The sequence below is a fragment of the Phocoena phocoena genome, chromosome X (assembly GCF_963924675.1).
Source record: "Phocoena phocoena chromosome X, mPhoPho1.1, whole genome shotgun sequence".
Taxonomy (NCBI): domain Eukaryota; kingdom Metazoa; phylum Chordata; class Mammalia; order Artiodactyla; family Phocoenidae; genus Phocoena; species Phocoena phocoena.
The window spans coordinates 128,329,419-128,347,878 of NC_089240.1; the positions used below are offsets into that span (position 1 = coordinate 128,329,419).

Here is an 18,460-nt window from a genome sequence, read left to right on the forward strand (position 1 = left end):
CCGCAACAAGAGAAGCCGCCGCAATGAGAAGCCCACACACAGCAATGAAGAGTAGCCCCCGCTCGCCGCAACTAGAGAAAGCCTGCACGCAGCAACAAAGACCCAACTCAGCCAAAAAAAAAAAAAGAATAAATAAATAAATTAATTAAAAAAAATATATTGACTCTCTGATAAATGCACCCAGCTCAATAAATTGTGTCTAACCCAATGTTACATTCCATCCTCTTGGTATAACATCCTTAGACTCCACTCCCACACATATTCTCCCGGATTTCTGCCAGTATTAACTAGCGAAAATCTTGCTCTTCTTTTGGTGTATGAGCTATTTCCTCCTGGTTCTTGCCTGTGCCTGTCCCCCACAGAGCATGCTAAGACTGGGCCTTGGGCTTCCCTGGTGGCGCAGTGGTTGAGAGTCCGCCTGCCGATGCAGGGGACGCGGGTTCGTGCCCCGGTCCGGGAAGATCCCACGTGCCGTGGAGCGGCTGGGCCCGTGAGCCATGGCCGCTGAGCCTGCGCGTCCGGAGCCTGTGCTCTGCGGCGGGAGAGGCCACAACGGTGAGAGGCCCGCGTACCGAAAAAAAAAAAAATGACTGGGCCTTAGTCATGGGTGTGATGGCAACGGGTCTTGAGGAGAATAGGTGTCCCCTTGCAAAACATCAGAAAGCTTCCACGACAGCCCTTAAAAATTCTCTTACTCTTTGCAGCCGTGTAGCTGAAAGTGCTGCAAATCAAGCACAGCGTTTCATCGTGCGGGCTGCAGAATCCCAAGGTCAGATGAGTTCCCAGCCTCTCCACGTTTCTCATGTGAAAGGCAGGGCAGTGGGTGGGGAGGAGTGCATGGTGCCTTCAAGCCAGAAGATGCAAACAAACCCATCCCCAAAGCGCCTCTCAGGATGTGATTCCTGACACCACCCCTGTTACCAGTTTCTCCATCAGCCTAGATCCAATCAGGAAGCAGAAACGATGGCAGGTCCTTCCCTAGCGCCCTGCACAAGCCTGCCAACACCTTGATCCTGGACTTCCAGCCTCCAGAACTGGGAGACAACTCATTTCTGCTGTTTAAGCCCCTAAGCCTGGAAGGAAGGGAAGGGGCTGCGACTCCTCAAACTTAGCAGCTTGGACAGGGGCCCTGATCGGTGACACTCAGCGTCTGAGCGGGGGCAGAGCCTAGCTAGTGCTGGGGTCTCTGAGCTCAGAAAAGAGCCCCAGGGGGCGGGGACCCAGACCCGTGAGGAGGACGGGCACTGGTTGCCTGGGAAGTGAGATGCAACAAAGCTGCTTTTGTAAGTGTTGGGAAATCTGAAAATTGGATTCAGCTGGTGCCATGCAGATGAGCTGCTGACAGCTCGGATGAAGGGGACTCGCGGGGTGATGCTCCCAGGAAGGCGCATGTCCCTTCTCCCTCTTCTGGCCTTGCAGTCTCCCTCTAACACCCCGTGAGAGCAGAGCCTACGATGGGGCCAGCTTGGCAAAGCAGGAATGTGGTTTGCAGAGCCTCTGCTCAGGCATGAAAAAGCAGAGGACAACAAAGTGGGTTGGGACTCAAGAGACAATGGCTTAATACCTGGCCCAGCCACGTTCCTCCTAGGGCATGTACACCCCCCAAAACGGACTGCATAGATCCACTGTACCCAGAATAGCCAGGCGAATGGATGAGCAAATTGCGCTGCGTCCATACGATGGATACCCCCCAGCAGTGAACGGGAGGGCTGACGTCACGAGAGGGGCTGTCTCTGGAGCAAGGTGTTGGCTGGGTAGGGGCATAGAGGGGCTTTCCGCAGTGACGCAAATGTTCTGAGTGGTGGGTTCAAAAGTGAAAAATGCAGGTGTGCACTTTATGTCACGCGTGCTAACTCCCAACAATGACATTTTGGGGGGATTTTTAGGGCAGTGAAATTACTCTGTATGATACTGTACATTTGTCCAAATCCATAGAACATACAACGCCAAGAGCGAACGCTAACGTAAGCTGTGGACTTCCGTTAATGGAAACGAATCACTACCGGATCATCACTTGTAACAAATGTTAAGACGTGAATAATGAGGGAAACTGCTGAGGGGCGGGACTGAGGGACTCTGGGGGAACTCTCTACTCTCTGCTCAGTTTTTCTGTAAACCTAAAATTGCTCTTAAAAACAAGGAGGCAGCCCAGGGCAGACACGGTAGCTCCCGCTCAGCAGGACCCCAGGCTCCTTTTACGTTGCTGCCCTGCCATATCCTCCATTCAGCGGTGCAGGATGGCTCTCCTCCCAGGCTGGGGAGATGGAGCCGGGCAGAGAAAGGCACACGGTGCTTCTTTAAGGGCACAGCCCAGAGGTTGCCCCTGCACTCACATTCCTCTGGCCCTACCCAGATGCAAAGGAGTCTGGGAGATGTATCTTCAGCTGAAGACAGGTATTGGGGACAAGAAGCAGATGCTACAGGTGGAGATTAAGTGGGGCTGAGGAGCGTACACAGCTCTTGAGGGGCGGTGCGGTCAATAGGGGCAGAGAAGCCGGACAAGAGCTGGAGGGGGGCGTGGTGTTAGTAGTGGGTGTTTTTAGTGATGGAGGCTGTTACAGCATGTTTGCCCGTGGACTGCTCAACAGGGACAGAAAAATTAGAGATACAGAAAAGGCAAGGTGGGCTTCCCTGGTGGCGCAGTGGTTGGGAGTCCGCCTGCCGATGCAGGGGACACGGGCTCGTGCCCCGGTCCGGGAAGATCCCACATGCCGCGGAGCGTCTGGGCCCGTGAGCCGTGGCCACTGAGCCTGCGCGTCCGGAGCCTGTGCTCCGCAGCGGGAGAGGCCACAACAGTGAGAGGCCCGCGTACCGCAAGAAAAAAAAAAAAAAGAAAAGGCAAGGAAGGCATAGCAGGAGAACAATCGTTGATGGGTCCTGGTGGGGCGGGACCCAGTGCCTGGGTGATGGGCTGACCTCAGACGTCGGCTCACTCACAGGGGCCGGAGGACAGAGCGTTCAGGTCTGGGGCTGGGGCTGGGGCTGGGCAGGGGGTGGGGGGAGGGGACAGATTTGATGGTGTGAACATGGGCAAAGACGGCCTCTTCTGGTGGTTTCTAGTGGCTCAGCTAAAGATGAAACCAAGGCCTTGGCTGAGCGCAGAGGCCAGGGGCTGGGGAGCGGTGCGGGAATCCGGCCTGGGAAAGCCAGGGAGCGAACCGACGCAGAGATCCCCAGGGTAGGCTGGCTGTCCCTGTGGGTCCACTTGCGGTTTTTGGCCACTGGTTTAAAGCACGCTTTACTGCTTTAGAGGGCTGGGCATCCCAGGGAGCATTACTCCCCTGGGGCCCAAAACCGTGGTGACAGCCTAGAGCTCAGCTGCCCTGGAGGCCAGTGGGAACGAGAAGCAGGCAGCAGGGCCCCGGAGGGGGGGGGGGCGGGCGGGGGCGGCGGGGGCGGCGGGGGAGCCGGGCCTGGCGGGGCAGGTGGACCGCAGCGTGGAACACGGCAGGGGACAGGGTGTTCGGTAAAATGACAGCAGCTCCTCTTTGTTTCCAGGTTTTTATTTGCCTTTTATAATTCTGATATTTATGTACATATATATATATACTTTTGCTTTTTGTAAAGGGCTCATCCACAGACCAAGCAAAGGCATATGGGGAGATGGTGGCTGCTGGGCGGGAACGCAGCAGAGCTGGGAGAACCAATCTTTCCTTTTTTTTTTTTTTTTTTGTCTGTTTTTATTTTTCCTGGGATGGGATCATCAAAGCTAATTGCTATAAAACCTAGAAACCACCTAGAGACTCAGACATCTGCCTACACGCTAGTGGCATATGGGGAAAGGGCACGGGTGCAAACTTTCAAAGTCACGGTGTATTTACATCCCAAGGTGGGGCCGGGGGAGGCTGAGGAAGGGAACTGTTCAGACTGGGGGCGGGGGCGGGGGGTCGCTAAGGGGTCCTGGGGTGCGGTGGAGGCTGGGAGAGGCCAGGGTCAGGGGGGAGGGGGTGTGCCTGCCCCGCACCTGGGCAGTGACGGAGGCCACTTGGATGTCGTCTGGCGGGTACCAAAGGCAGCGTGTGTGTGGAACTCCTGAAAGCCGGCCGCAGGGTGGGGTGGGCCGGGCCGAGTGCGACACCGGCAGGTGGGACTCTGGGCTCTCCAGATGGCCTCCCCTGCACCCACGGCCAGCCTGCCCGGCTCCCATCCCAGTTGGAGCAGAGATGGCAAAGAAAAGGGAGCAGATGGTGGGGACACTGTGTTCTGTCCCCTGTCCCAGCCGGGCTGGCCGAGAAATGGCTGGGGGTGCAGGTGTCAGCCGTGGCCCTGAGGAGACCCCACCAGGCAGCATCCCCGCTTCCTCTGCCCTGACCGCAGCCTCTCTCTGCCCAAAGGCCGGCGAGGCAGTACCTGAAGGCTCCTGATGTGTGGGTGACCGGCCCCCGAGCTGGAGTAAAGCAGCGTGTGCCCAAGAAGGGGTACAGCTGGGTTTTGGCAATCAAGTGGGGACCAGGCAGTCAGAAGGGGATTAGAGGCAGTGAGTTCCTCTTCTCTGCCCCCGACTTAAGCCTCCCTCGGGCTCAGATCAGAGGGCCGGGCCGCCGCCTGGTGAAGAGAGGGGGGGGCCTCAGTCCCAAGGTCAGGGACCCAGCACAGGCCTCGGACGGGGGTCTCGGCCTCTGAGTCGGCTGCGGCCTGGCCCTGGGCTGGCTGGAGCCCGCTACTCCAGGGTGCCCGCAGGGTTGGTGGGGGAGGCGGCGCCTGAGCTGTCGTTGCCTCCCGCCGCCTCCCTGTCCTTCTCGCCACTGTACTGGCCGATGAAGGAGCCGTCTTCGTTGAACTGCACGTCCACGCTGCCCCCGTAGTCGGCCAGGCTGTCGTCACTGCCCAGGGGCTTGATGTCTCCGTTGAGGGACGGCTGGCTGCTGCCGAAGGCCTTCTCCTCGTTGTCACTGCAGGGGGAGGGCAGAAGGGAGTGGGAGGCTGCCCAGCAGTGCCCAGCAGGAGCTGGCAGGGGCTGGCCTGCAGAGGAGGCCTGGCTGGGGCGGGGCAGAGCCCCAGGGGCCTGGGTTCCGCTCGTCTTCAGTCTTCCGTCTTCCGTCTTCCGTGTGCTCTGAATGTATCGGGGCAGAGGCCCTCAGCCTGGACACACTGCCGGGAGGGCAGGTGGCATGCACAGCACGAGTGGGGCGAGGCTTGGGCATGCCCTGGATCCCGGGGGAGGTGGGGGGCTCGCGGGGCCTGGCTCCCATCTGCAGACGAGATGGGCGGGGGTACCTGTACCGCTGTGGCCCCGGCAGAGCCCAGAGAGTGGCGGCTGGGATGGGGACAGGCAGGCCCGGGAGCTGAGTGTCAGCGCTGGCTTCTCCCTGAAATAGGGAGCTGCCGGGCCGGAGAGCCGGGGGAGCGCAGAGGCCTGGCAAGCAGGGGCCAGTGGCACTCCCGGGCACACGGCGGCCATGGGAGGCCCCCGGCCCTGCAGTCTAACAGCATCTCCCCACCCACCCTGCCTTACCTCTCCAGGGACCTGCCGGCACCCCGCAGCACGAAGGAGAGAGAGAGAGACGGGGTCAGGCCTGAAAGTGAGCAGCTGGGCGGCCCATCGGCGCCTGCCCCCGCCCAGCTCACCTGTACTCGCCGAAGGCTTCGTCCTTCATGGGCCGGGCCTCCGAGTCCGCCTGGGTGTCTTCCTTGTCCTTCACTGCAGACACAGAGAGGGCCCAGCTTCTCCTCCCGCCCAGCCTCCACCGGGCAATGGGCCTCGCCCCAGGCGGGGACGCCGGCGAGGCTGTCCCTCTGGGCCCTGAACGCTGACAGCACCCTGTTTCAGCGGCTCTCAGGAACCGACGAGCCTTCAAGGGTGAACTGCTCGCCCCCCGTGGGCCTGGCTACCACGCGCCCCGGTGTGCGCAGAAACTCCCCTTAGGCCTCCTGCCTGCCCCCAACACGCCCACCCCATCCTGCCAGGGGCCCCCGGGACCAAGGAGAACTCGCAGGAGGGATGAACGGGGGCCCTCGGCGACCATCCTCCCTGAGCCCTGGGGTCAGGAGTTACCTGAGTACTTGCCACCCTTGCTGCGCTTGATAAAGCAAAGGATGAGGAAGATGAGAAGCAGGACGATGATGGCGCTGACGAAGCCGATGAACCAGCCCTCCGTGGCAAAGCCGGCGGGAGGGAGTCTCACTCGGCCTGGCAGGGACAGTGGGAAGGAGAACGAGCCCAGGCCCGGGGTAAGATGCTGGGTCCCGGGCGCTGCAGACCCACCGCCTGAGCCCGCCTCCCCCCCCCCCCCCCCCCCCCCCCGCCGTTCCCAGCCTCGTGCGCGGGCTTCCCTCAGAGCCTCTAGTTCCATTGGTCCGCTCCCGACCCCTCCACCCCCGGGGACCGGGCAAGGGCAGGTGAGGGCCAGGCCCATGGACGCCAGAGGGCCCGGGAGGAGCGATAAGCTGGGGCGAAGCGTGCTTGGAGCTGAGGCTTGCGGGGGACCCTCTGCGGGACAGGGAGGAGGACCTTCTGCAAAAGTGGTTGCCCTGGCAACAGTTCAAACAGAGGATACAAAAAGGGATCGCTCCAGGGACCCAGACTTCTCCATCCTGGGCCGAGGGGCACCCAGGTACTGGGAGGAAGAGCCGAGCCGTGGCCTGGGGCCTGAGGTGGCTGTAGCCTGGCCGGGGACGGAGGGAGGCTGACCCGTCAGTGCCCGAGGCTCCCTTACCAGTGCCGTTGGTCTTCACGGCCATCTGGTGCAGGAGAACCCTCTCCTTGAGCAAGTGGATCTCGTAGTCGGTGTCAGGCTGCAGGTCCCACTGCGTGTAGGAGCTCTGGTTGTAGCTGACGTACTGCGGCGGGAGATGAGCGCCCAGCTTCTCATCTGTAGGGGTGAGAGGGCAGCAGGGGTGAACGGGAGGGCCCGGCAGCACCCTGGCTCCACGCCCCCCTGCAGCCCCTCTGGGCCCTGAGCCCCCTTTCCCCCCTACCACAGGGTCCCCTTTTGCGCTCACCCCCCAGGGCTTTGAACCAGATCTGGAACCCGAAGTTGCACTGGCCCTCCTTGGGGACCCAGGAGACCACGCTGTAATTCTCGCCAGCCATGGCCGAGATGTTGCCAAAATCCGGGGTCCCTGGGGATTGAGAGGAGGGTGTGGGACCTCGAGGCAGCCCCCGGGCCGCCCTCGTGGGCCCGGCTGCCCAGCCCCCCGCCTCAGCCCCCTCCAGCTCACCAGATAAGGCCATGGTGCCTCCTTCCCGCACGATTGCCTCTCCAGGGCCCTCCTTCGTTGTGGCCTGGAGCTGGAAGCGGTACCGCAGGTGGGGGCTGAGGTTCGTCAGGTTGTGCATCCGCAGCTCAGGGTCCGGGAGGTCGAAGGACAGCTGCTCTTTGCCCCCATCATCCACTGCGAGGACAGGCGAGGAGTCGGCTTTGGCCGCCAGCACCGCCCACCCGCCGGCTCCCCTCCACCTCCCAGCCGGGCGGGGCCGAAGCTCCGGGCCCACGACACACGTACGAGGTTGGTAGGAGAGCACGTAGCCCGTGAGCACGCCGTTGTGGCTGAGCGGGGGCTGCCAGTGCAGCAGCAGGCTGGTGTCCGACTGGCACTCCAGGTGCAACGCCTCGGGGTGTCCGGGTACTGCGGGGCGCGGAGACCAGCGGCAGGTGGTCGCCCTGGCAACCCGGGTGGGGGGGAGGGCGGGGCAGGGGTGCAGGGCGCAACGCTCACCTCCCTCGGGGGTGCTGAAGGTCATCTCGCTGGCGGGCCCCAGTCCCCGGCCGTTAAAGGCCTGCACCTCCAGATGGTAGGAGCTGTAGGGCCGCAGGCCTCCCAGGATGGCGCTGGTGCTGTTGGCAGGCACCACCACGTGGCCTCTGTGGACGTGCCTCTTGCTGTGCTTCCTCTGACTGCCCTCCCACCAGTACGTCACCTGCAGGCGGACAGGAGACCCCGAAAGGGCAGAAGGCCTCTGCCAGTGACCCTGGGGCACGTGTTCCCCACTGCCCTCCCAGGGGAGCCTTCCTTCCAACCTGAGGACTTCCGGGAGAGCAGCTGGCAGAAGCCCGCCCCCAACCTTGTCACTCCTGGTAGCCTCACCCCTCACCCCGGGGATCTCCCCAGCCCCTACGCCTCGGACTCTTACATTGTATCCCCGGAGGTGGCCCTTGACCTGGGCTGGGTCCACAGGCCACCACCTGACCAGCACCGTGCTCGAATTGAGGATCTTGATGCCTTCCAGCTCGGGGCTTGCCTGGGGGTCTGGAAACGGCCAATGACACGGATGAGGGCCTGCGGCATCCCGCAGGGGGATGGCGGCTCTGGATGCGATATGAGGCGTGGGCAGTTTGATGAGTAGGGCGTTCGCGTGGTCTCAGGGTCTCTCCCTGCAGACTGTTTAACTACGCTGAGTAGTAACTAGAAAAGACCTCGACTGGATGACCAAGCTTAACATCTGGTAACGCTCTACACTCAAGGAACGGACAGAAGCAGGATACCCAGACCCCATGCAGGATCCTGAATGGGACCCTGGACCGGGGTGAAGACACCACTGGTCCATACCAGGGGGGTATCGGCTGCCACCCAGATAGATGCAAACTTATAGATGCCAACTTGCTGACGGTGAGTCTCTTTCTGGATTTTCATAACGGCACTTTGGTCATGTAAGGAAACATCCTTACTCTTAGGAAATGCACTACACTGTATATTAAGAGGTAGGAGCTGGGCACCTGGGCGGATCCCTGAGGGATGGGGGTGGGGGGAGTGGGCCATGCCGGCGCCCGCAGGCTCCACCCCCGGGTGTGGGCAGGGCCAGCCCAATACTCACAATCCTCCCCAGAGTAGCCGATGGTGATCTGGGGCTCCGGGCCCTTGCCCTGGCTGTTGACGGCCTGGACCTTGATCTCATAGGGCACAAAGGTGGAAGTGTTGGACACCACCAGGAAGGGGTCGCTCACGATCTGTTCCTGCCAGGCCCCCTGTGTCTTCTGAGGGCGCCACTGCACGCGATACTGAACCTGGGGGGCATTCCAGTCCATCCACCGGAGCGGCTGGAGCGGGAGAGCAGAAAGGGAGCTGGTTGGCCAAGAGCCCCGTTCCCCGACCTCTGACCCACTCCCCAGCCCAGCCTCAGGTCCCTGGTCCTTAGGACAGCCAGGGGGAGCTGCAACATCTGGGTCCCGGTCTTCTGTCTGGGGGTGAGCTCAGCCCAGGGGCCGCCTCACCTTCCAAGTGATGACCATGTTGTTGGTCTCGTTTCCTTCCCCCTTCACGTCCACGGGGTTCTTCTCCGGGGCTGCAAAGTAATGTGTTAAACACATCAACGCTGTGGGGCTCCTGCTGAGGCCGTGAAGGCGCAGGACCAAGGAAGCAATGAGCCGTTCTGGCCCTGGAAGCAGAGGAGCTTGGGCACAGTCATTTCTCTAGACTCTCCTTGCAGAGCCCAGGGGGCCCGGTGCCTGAGGCCCCTCCCAGGCGCTCACCTGCTTCTGGAGTGAGCACAGTCTCCGAGGCTGGGCTGGGCTCCCCGGGGCCGTATTTGTTGATGGCAGTAACTCTAAAGGTGTAGTGGACATAAGGCGACAGCTTGAGGGTGGTGGAGGTCTGGTTCCCGGGCACCTTGCCCAGACTGTGCCACTTCTCAGGCGCCATCTCCTTGTCCTCGAATTCAATGTCATACTCTGCCAAGAAGTGGAGTAATCGGCGTGTGGCCAGTGGGGGAGCGGTGATGGGGCGGCAAAGCCTGGCCCTCCCTGAGGAAGGGAGAGGGGGCCCCAGGCAACTGGTGTTCTCGGGCTCCTGCGAGCAACCTGGAGCCCCCGAACACAGGTGCGTGCTTCAGTGAGCTGGGCGGCCATGGAGCCGCAGCTCTGGGAGGAGGGTGGGCCCGCCAGGAGGGAGGGCCAGTGGGGCGCCACGCCGGGGGCCTCTTACTCTCAATGGGGGCGTTGTGGTCGTCAGCGGGGCTCCAGGACAGGCGCACCTCGCTCTGCTTCAGCAGGTGGCGGTCAGACAGCTCCAGCTGAGGCACGGGGCCGGGGCTCCCTGAGGGCCACAGAGGGTGGATCTCGGGCCCACTCACAAGCCGGCCGCCCCACCCCCCGGCCCGAAAGCGCCCTGCACTGTAAACCTGGGCTCCCGTGCCCCCACACCTCTGGGCCGCGAGCCTCCTACCGTGCGGGACTCACCCACCACCAGGAGCCCTGCCCTGCTCTCCACCGCGTCCAGCTTGGTGCTGGCCACGCAGCTGTAGTTGCCCTGGTCGCTGTAGTCCAGGCTGTGGATGACCAGGCGCCCGTCCTCTATGAAGTACCTGGCGGGGGTGGGGGGCACGCGTGTTCTTCTGCTCCCGGCGGACCCGCTACTCCCTGCCACCTGCGCTCTGCTCGCCCCGCTTCCCTCTCCTGCCAGAACCTTCCCCCTCAAAGCGGGGCACCCCACCCCCCGTGGATGAGGCCAGGAGGTCTGGACGTCCTGCCCTTCCCACTCTTTCCCCTTCCACCGAGCCCAGGTTGGGGCTGGGCCCGCACTTGTCGCTGTCCCCGAGCTCCTGGAGGTCGCGACCATCCCCACGCCAGGTGATGCTGTGCTGTAAGGAGGGGTCAAAGGAGGCCTGGCACGTGAACGTCACTCGCGAGCCTTTCTTCTCGATCGCGCTGCGGGGCCCCTGCGTGATCTGAGTGGCATCTGAGGGCAATGACGGGAGGGGAAGGTCACTCCGGGGTCCCCCAGAGACCCCGACCCCCCTCCTGGAGGGGCTGCTGACCACATCGGACCTTTGACCTGCAGGTTAGCCACAATGGTCACGTTGTTTTGGTCATTGGCAGCCTGGCAGAAGTAGTGGCCGGTGTCGTTGGCCTGGAGGTCTCGGATGCCCAGGGTCCCGTTGGTGTAGGGGAAGAAGCGCTCGTCCTGAAGCACCGTCTTTCCTTCCCTGTCCAGCCTGGTGCGAGCAGGGCAGGCCTGGCTCAGATGCCAGTGGGCTGGGCCCCCCGGCCCTCCCTGGTTCCCTGGGCCAGAAGATGGTGCCCCCCGCTGGGGTTGGGGCACTCACCACTGGACGCTGGGCACGGGGGCTCCGAAGGCCTTACACAGAAGGTAGGCGGTGCTGCCCTGGACCGCCATGTACGTCTCGTTGTCTGGGGTCAGGATCTTGGCCGGCAGCTCTGAGGGAGGAGACGTGGCAGGACTGAGGGTCGGGCGGGCGCCCACGCGCCATCAGGAGGCACGTGCAGGGGCTGGCGGGGCAGCTTCTCCCAGGAGGGCTCGCAGCCTCTGGAAGCTGCCAGTGACTTCCAGGCGTTCTCAGGCCCCCGAGAGCCCTGCCCATCTTGCTTGCCGGCACCCGGCTCTGGCCCGCGCCAAGCTGAGCCTCCCTCCGCCTCAGATGCGCCTCCCGTCCCAGCCACCCATGTCGTACCAATTATTTGAGGCCCCCCTGACAGTCTACCTCTTCCCAAAAGCCCCCCAGGCCTAGCCCCCTAGTCTTCCCCAAGACTCTGGGAGAGGAGCCGCTAGGCTGGCCTCGGGCACACCCTGGCCAGGGTGAGCCTCTGCTCGGTGACCTGTGCTGCGCCAGACCACTCTCTGAGGCTGCTTCTTCACCTGGAAATACCGACAAAAAGCCTGCCTCTCCTCCATGATCCCCACCGCGCTGTTGGGAGGATGGGCGGGAGAAGAGGGGAAGGCTCCCGAGAGGAGAAAGGGAGCCACGGCGGACAGAGCAGCTGTGGGCTGAGTCAGCGTGGTGGCCCTGCCTGCTGGGCTGCGGGGACGGACGGACCGGGGGCTACGAGGCAAAGAGGCGGCGGCGGCTGGGTCCAGCTGGCTGGCACTCACCGACCACATAAATGTAGGCATTGGTCAGCAGGAGCCCGTGCCGGTTTCGGGCCTCACACTGGGCCACCATCGTGTCACTGGGCTGTACGTTGCTCAGAACCAGGGCTCCGTGGTGGACCCGGTACTTCTGGTCCTTGGCCAGTTCTGTGTGTGCAGAGGCGGCCCGCGGGCCCAGGGCCACGGCAGTGAGCCACGCCAAGGCCGCTGCTCGTCCCCGCCGTCCCCAGGGCTCCCCGAGCTCACTCCCTGTCCCGGCCCGAGGCCCTGCTCACCCTCCACAGGGATCCCATTGATTCTCCAGGTGACCTCTGGTTGGGGCCTGCCCTGCACTTGGCAGTCCAGGCGGGCAGTCTCTCCCGGCCCGTACAGATGGCTCTGGGGCTTGTGTAGCCAGTACGGGGCAGCTGCGAGGAAGGGGAGAGCCGCCCTGAGCCCGCAGCCTGCAGCCAGCTCTTGGCCCTGGCCCAGACCCTGCCCACCCCCGTGACGGTGAGTGCTGCATTCTGGGCAGCCTGAACGGGAGGAGCCGGCAGAGGCACCGTACCCTCCACGGTGACGTAGTAGGCATGCTGGTCGCTGCCCAGGGGGTTCTCAGCCAGGCAGCGGTACTCGCCGTCGTCCTCCTCCCCCACGCTCAGCAGTTGCAGGGTCTTGTTGTGGCTCTGGTAGGCGACTCGGTCAGCCGGCATGGGGCCGCTCGGGCGCAGCCATTTGATGGTGGGCGTGGGGCTGCCCGGGGCCGGGGCGCACGGAGGCCAAGGAGAGAGCACAAGGGACAGAGGACCAGGCCACTCGGCCCTGCCCTGGCAGAGGCTCTGCCCCGCCCCGCCCCGCCCCGCCCCTCCCCTCGCAGGGGGCGCAGACTCACAAGCCCTCGGCGATGCACTCCAGGGCCAGCGGCTGCCCCTGCAGGGCCACCAGGTGGGTGCTGGTGTCAGTGGGGAAGAGCAGGCGCGGCTTCCTGTCCATCATGCTGTTGGCTGTGAGGACACAGAGCTGACTGCGGCGCGGCTGACTCTGCCCTCCGCCCACGACGCTCCCGGGCCCGGTGAGCTGGACACCCCAGCAAGCCCCCAGGGCTGCACTTCCCTCCTCGCCCTCACCACCCGGGGAGGCGTCTGGGCCAAGCTGTCTTGGAGGAATGCCGGGGTGGCCTGACTGAAGGTGAGAGAGCAGTAGGGCCTTTGGGACTCACTGGCCTTGACCCGGAGGTCAATGGGTTCCTTCTGAATGATGGTCCGGGTGCCAGGGAAGTGGGCATGGCAGATGTAGTCCGAGTGGTTGTCCGAGGTAAGCACATTGGCGAAGTAGAGGTTGCCGTTCTGCCCCACGGTCACCCGCTCGTCCTGCTTGATGTGTAAGATCTCTGCGGGGTGGGGGAGGCAAGGAGGCGGAGGTCAGGACCCCCGCCCAGGAGCCGCACCCACTGACACCCTCCCGCCCCCAGGCAGCGGCCCCTCGCGGGCACCCACTGCTGTTCATCCAGTAGATGCGGAGCGGCTCTGCACTGGGGGGCGGGTGGCAAGGCAGAACCACCGACTCCCCTTCCTCCGCCTCGACGGGTCTCACTGTCTCCTTTGGCCACTTGGGGGTGCCTAGAAGGGACAGAGAGACTGGCACTGTGGGTCTCAAGTCTCCTCCCGGCCAAGGCAGAGCAGGGGAAAGGAGGAGGGATAGCCAAGGGGGTGGGTCAGAGGGCCAGGCCGTGAGGAAGTTCACGTAAAGCAGGCAGAGACTCTGGGTCCTTTTTGGGCTCAAGGCAGAGACCGGGCACTCCATGCAGAGGAGAGGACGGGCAGGAGGCCGGATGGCTGCGAAGGGTTAACTCTCCACAATTCTCAGCTCCCACCAGGAGGACAGGATGAGGGCGGGTGGGGGAAGGCTGAGGTGCAGCGGTGGGGGGAGGGGAGCTGCGGAGGGATGCTGGAGTCACAGACCCTTCCATCATCCTGACACAGAAACCATGGCAACGGTTCCCAAGGTAACTGGAGGGGCAGAGAGGGGAGAGGAGTGCAAGCTCAGGAGGCAGAAAGCTCAGGGAGGATGGAATACAGAGGGAAAACCCCAGGGAAAGGGCGACACAGATAAAGACAGAGCCGGAGAGCAGGAAGGAGGGAGCTGGAGGGGCCAGGTGAGAGGCGGAAAGCAGCGGGAGAGGAGACAGAGCGACGGGGGAGGTGGAAGGAGGTGACCGAGAGTGGTAGAGAGGAGATGGTAATTCGGGGATATGGACGGGGCGGAAGCCAAAGCCCAGGTAGTGGCTCAGACAGGCTCAGTCCTCCACCCACTCAGTCGGTCAACAAGCCCAAGCCCACGCGCATCCCCCAGGCGGCAGGCCCCCGAGGCCAAGAGGGCGTAGAGCACGGAAGAAGAGAGGGAAGGGGAGATGGAGCCGACCAGGAGGAACGGAGAAGGTACAAGGCAGGGAAGGAGGATGCGGCTACGGGCACACTTAACAGCCAGCTGAGGCTGGACTCTCACGCGCGCTCCCCAGGCCTGTTTGGGGACCTTCTCATGTGCCCCAGGCCCTCCCCGGTCCCTGCAGCGCCTCGCACCCTCGGCCATGAGCTGGATCTCGTGGGACATGGCGGTGCCCAGCTTGTTGCTGGCAAAGCAGCGATAGGTGCCCTGAAAACTCTGGGCGAAGTTGCTGTTGTTGCCCGTGATGGTGAAGGAGCCAGAGTGGGGGGCCTGGTTCACGGTCACACCCGGCTCCTCCTTGGGTTTGAAGAGGACGCCGTCCCGAGTCCAGCGGAACCTGCGGGCAGAAACAGGCTCAGAGGCCTGAGGCCGGGAACCCAGGACCACAGCTGGCACAGGCCAAGGCAAGGCTGCAAGCCGCCAGGGGCCCCGGGGATGGGCTGGGGCAGGGCGAGGACCAAGGGTGACGAGGGAGATCTGGGGTGTGTGCACCCAGCAGTTGGGAGGCCCTGGGAGACACGAGGGCTGGAGATAAAGTCAGTGGTCAACCCCAGGGCTTAGAGGGTGAAGGTCACTCACTGCACTTGGGGTTTGCCGCTGGCCTCACACTTGAGGCTGATATCATCTGTGGGGAACACGACCACGCGCCGTGGAGACTGTTCCGTGATGACAGGGGGCTCCATCGCTGGGGACAGGATGGGGACAGTGGTGGTGAGGGTGGCCTCTGGCGGGCAGCGGGCCTTAACCCCTGTTCCGTGGTGAGGGAAGCAGGGTCTGGAGCCTTATAGGCCCCGCGGCAGTGGGGTTGCGGGGAGAGGAGGAAGAAGCTCGGCCCAAAGCTGCTGGGGCGAATGCGGAAGGAGACAGAATAGAGAGAAGACGGCACTAAAGGTTTACAAAGAAAGAAACCAGAGGGGAGAGATGGAGCCAAAGAGGAGGGCAAAGAGTGTGAAAGAAAGAAAAGAGGGACAAGGACAGACACAGACACAGACACAGACACAGACACAGACAGAAAGCCAAAAGGGCAAACCCCTCACAGGGAGAGAGGGGACCAGAGGGAAGGGGAGGCAGGAAACCCCACGGACACAGAACAAACGTGTCCCCCAGGCACCCCAGGAGACAGGAGGGAGGCTGATGCGGCCTCCAGGCCTCCAGCATGGGACCCAAGAACCAGAAAAGACTGCAACCCGCGCAGGGGACACGGCACACAGGGAGAGCTGAGCATGTGCAGGAGAGGGGGAGGGACGCGCCGACACCCCCTCTTTTCCTCTCTCCTTGGCCTTCTGGGAAACACTCCCACCCTCCCCGCAACTTACCGTGATGTCCTTCATCTGAGAAATCCAGGCAGCAAGGGAGAGAGGGAGAGAAAAGCTGACATGCCGCCCCAGCAGGGGGCCCTGGCAGGGGAAGATGTAAGTGCGCGGGGAAGACACCCCTGGGGGAGGGGAGGCCGGGAGAGGAGGTGTAACGTGGGGACACGTGCCGGCGGAAAGAGGGGGCACAGCTCGCATCACCAGTCCCGGGCTGGGTCAATGCCCAGGGGGAGCCAGGCCTCGACTCCAGCACGCAGGGAGAAAGAAATCCGCGACTTCAGCAAAGAGTGTGCTTTGAACAGACCCTTGCATCTTCCTGGCAGGGCCTGCAGAACTGACCCCCACCCCACGCAGGATGCCTCAGAAGGCTGGGAGGCAGACAGTCCTCAGCCAGGGCGCCCTCCCCTGCTCCAGCCCGCTTCCCTCCTAATCCAATTAGCACAGCTCAGTGTTTTCAATTACCCAGGCCCAGTCTTCAGAGCCCAGCTGCCCCCTCCCCTCCAAACCCTCCCAAAGGCCCTGCTGAATCTGAGTATCCATTGCCTGCAGGGCCGGCGCCAGCCCTCATTTTCGCCCCTTCCTTCCTCTCAGCCCGCCACCAAGCTCCCTGGAGCTGAGGCCAGAGCTACGGCCCCCAGTGCCGCTGGACTCAGCCCAGCACTGGCCAGGGTGGCTGTGAGGAGGGGAGAGAGGGGAGGGAAGGGCGGAGAGCAGGGGGCTGCCTCTGAAAGCTTTGTCTCTGCTGAAGACCTCAGTGTAAGGGCCCCCAGGAGAGAAGAGGGGGCTCCCTGGGGACACTGCGGAGAGGGCCCTGCGCTGGGAAGGGGCCAGTGCAGGCAGCCCAAGAGCCAGAGCCAGAGAGCGGGACGATAGGATGGGGAAAGCAGGGAAGGAGACAAAGGGGCCTGGAGTGGCCGGGGAGGGAGACAGCTGGAGGACAGTTTCCAACAGGGAGGCACCAGGCCGCCCGCCGGTGCCCAGGGCAGCCTCAGACTCGCCGTGCTCCTTTCTCCAAATTCTCCCTGCGCCTCCGCACACAGGTGTAGCAGGGCAGGCGGACGCTCAGGGCAAGGCCTGGCAGCGACTGACAGGAGAAGGACGGGGGGAGGAAAGCACGTGTGTGGGAATGTGGAAGGTGGGAGTCTGGGCACGTGTGTGGATGCTCGTGCGTCTGTACACGGGTGTGTCTCGCCGGAGTACATCTGGAGGCTGTGTCCCGGCTTGCATCCAGTGTACAATTTTGTGTTGCACACCCACTTCTGTGTTTGTGTGCATGACTGTGTCTAAACTTCTCACTGTGTGCCTCTCGGAGTCTCTGTGCCTGGGTGGGTACAGGTGGCTCGTCTGCGTCTCCCCACGTGCTTGTCCGTGTACATCCGCAGCGGGGGGAGTGGCATGGGCGTGAGTGCATGCACCTACGTGTGTGTATCTAAGGAGCCATCCCCGGCCTTTCTTCCCATCAGCCCCTCCCCACCTCCTCCAAACCCTCACTGTCCCCCAGTGCTACGTGCTTTCCGAACCCACCTCCCTCGGCCCCTGTCCCATTCCTGGCATGGACAGTCCCCACGTTCAGCCCAGGGCTCATCTCTCAGTGATGCTGGCCTCCTATAGGTCCAGGCTCAGAGACAAAGGTCGAAAGGTGAGGGGGGAAGGGAGTGGAGCTACCGAGGAGACTGCCCCTCACCCAAGCCCAACAGCCACTTACAACGGTGTGTTTTCAGGAGAAAACATCGTCACAGTAACACACATTCCACACACACACAGGTACTCACATGCACACACGACCCACTACAATCCAATGTTAACGGTCAAATACCTACAGACCCTCACAAATGTGACCAGTAAGTAACGGTTACACTGACTCACGAACTCACCCATATAGGAAATCAAGCTCACACTCGGGAATACCCACACTTAGTCCATTACACCACATGCATCTACAAATACATCCAGACAAAAATAACGTCTGGCCAACTCACAAGCACACACAAATACTCCTGTTCGTTCGGTCACAACCCTCCAGCCACACTCCCCAACACCCACGCACCTACCCGTGACCCCCCCCCAAAGGTAATACTCCAACAGCCCCACCCCCAGCCCCACCGAGTAACTACACATCAAATCGCGAGGACCCAGAAGGCTAAGGGGTCTGTTCCTGTCTCAGTTCACAGAAAGGGCTACCGAGGGCCCAAGATAGGATTACCCAAGCCAGAAGCCGGAGCGAGGCTAGATCGAGCTAGCCGAGGACTGGGGATGGCCCCATTCACCTGCCCGCCCCATCCTTGGAGGAGGGGTGGGGCGGGCCGAAGGAGAGCGCGGAGGCCGGGAGGAGGAGGGTCCAGGGCCTGGCCCGCTGTCCGTGGTGCTGAAATCTCACCAGCCCTCCCTCGCCTCTGGTCCCTGTCCGTGGTACTGAGATACCCCGAGTCTTCCACCCTGTCTTTTCCAGGGGTACTCAACGTCCCGGGTACCTCTTGCCCACTCCGTGCCCAGGAAAGGAGGGGTGAGGGGCCGGAACCGGGAGAAGGTGAAGAGGTAGAAGATAAAGAGAAGCCCAGCGCGGCGGTGAAGGGAGGCGCCGAGGCTCCCTCCGGTTACTCACATTCCTCGGGGATCTGGATGAGCAGGCAGGGGCTGCACAGGAGGAGAGGCCACAAGTACCGCAGCGCCACGGCCATCTTCCCGGCGGCGCCGGCGGCTCGGCGCGGCAAAAGCCGGCCGGGCTCGGCTCAGGCTCCGGCCAGAGGGAAGGGGGCTGGTGGGCGGCTTGGGGAGGGAGCCGGGGGTGGGGACACTGCGAGAGGGGAGGAGGGAAGGGAAAGGTAAGGGAGGAGAGAGAACGGACGGATGTTAGTGACTAACATCTGGGCGAGCCTGGGCTCCTGGCCCCGCCCCCAGCCCCGCCCCCGGCTGTCCGGCTCCTCCATCCCTCCCTCCCCCCCACCTTGGAGAAGGCAACC

The 18,460-nt window shown here is 63.0% G+C and overlaps 1 protein-coding gene across 3 annotated transcripts; it reads right to left on the reverse strand.

Annotated features, from left to right (window-relative positions):
- Nucleotides 1-4,660: 4,660 nt before the first annotated feature.
- L1CAM (L1 cell adhesion molecule) lies at nucleotides 4,661-18,178 on the reverse strand. Of its 3 annotated transcripts, XM_065901371.1 has the most exons (28): nucleotides 18,103-18,178; nucleotides 15,504-15,518; nucleotides 14,767-14,872; nucleotides 14,322-14,524; nucleotides 13,239-13,361; nucleotides 12,962-13,132; nucleotides 12,635-12,746; nucleotides 12,311-12,495; nucleotides 12,039-12,170; nucleotides 11,767-11,910; nucleotides 10,982-11,093; nucleotides 10,704-10,870; nucleotides 10,458-10,614; nucleotides 10,116-10,240; nucleotides 9,862-9,972; nucleotides 9,411-9,608; nucleotides 9,153-9,223; nucleotides 8,756-8,978; nucleotides 8,075-8,190; nucleotides 7,660-7,861; nucleotides 7,447-7,569; nucleotides 7,162-7,335; nucleotides 6,943-7,062; nucleotides 6,657-6,812; nucleotides 5,996-6,130; nucleotides 5,569-5,641; nucleotides 5,456-5,467; nucleotides 4,661-4,892 (listed from the first exon to the last, which is right to left on the reverse strand). In XM_065901371.1, the coding sequence occupies exons 1-28, from the start codon at nucleotides 18,176-18,178 to the stop codon at nucleotides 4,661-4,663; spliced, it is 3,774 nt and encodes a 1,257-aa protein (XP_065757443.1). The 3 variants fall into 3 exon arrangements, with proteins under 3 accessions (XP_065757443.1, XP_065757444.1, XP_065757445.1); XM_065901372.1 differs by lacking the exon at nucleotides 5,456-5,467; XM_065901373.1 differs by lacking the exons at nucleotides 5,456-5,467; nucleotides 15,504-15,518.
- Nucleotides 18,179-18,460: the final 282 nt, after the last annotated feature.

What these genes read in the sequence shown, in the direction of transcription:
- L1CAM (XM_065901371.1), bottom strand. Translation starts at nt 18,178, where the DNA reads ATGGCCGTGGCGCTGCGGTACTTGTGGCCTCTCCTCCTGTGCAGCCCC. An exon ending in AGCGGCAAACCCCAAGTGCA is followed by an intron (nt 14,525 to 14,766) that starts GTGAGTGACCTT and finishes TTCTGCCCGCAG; the next exon opens with GTTCCGCTGGACTCGGGACG. An exon ending in CCCGTGCCCAGCGTCCAGTG is followed by an intron (nt 10,871 to 10,981) that starts GTGAGTGCCCCA and finishes TGCTCGCACCAG; the next exon opens with GCTGGACAGGGAAGGAAAGA.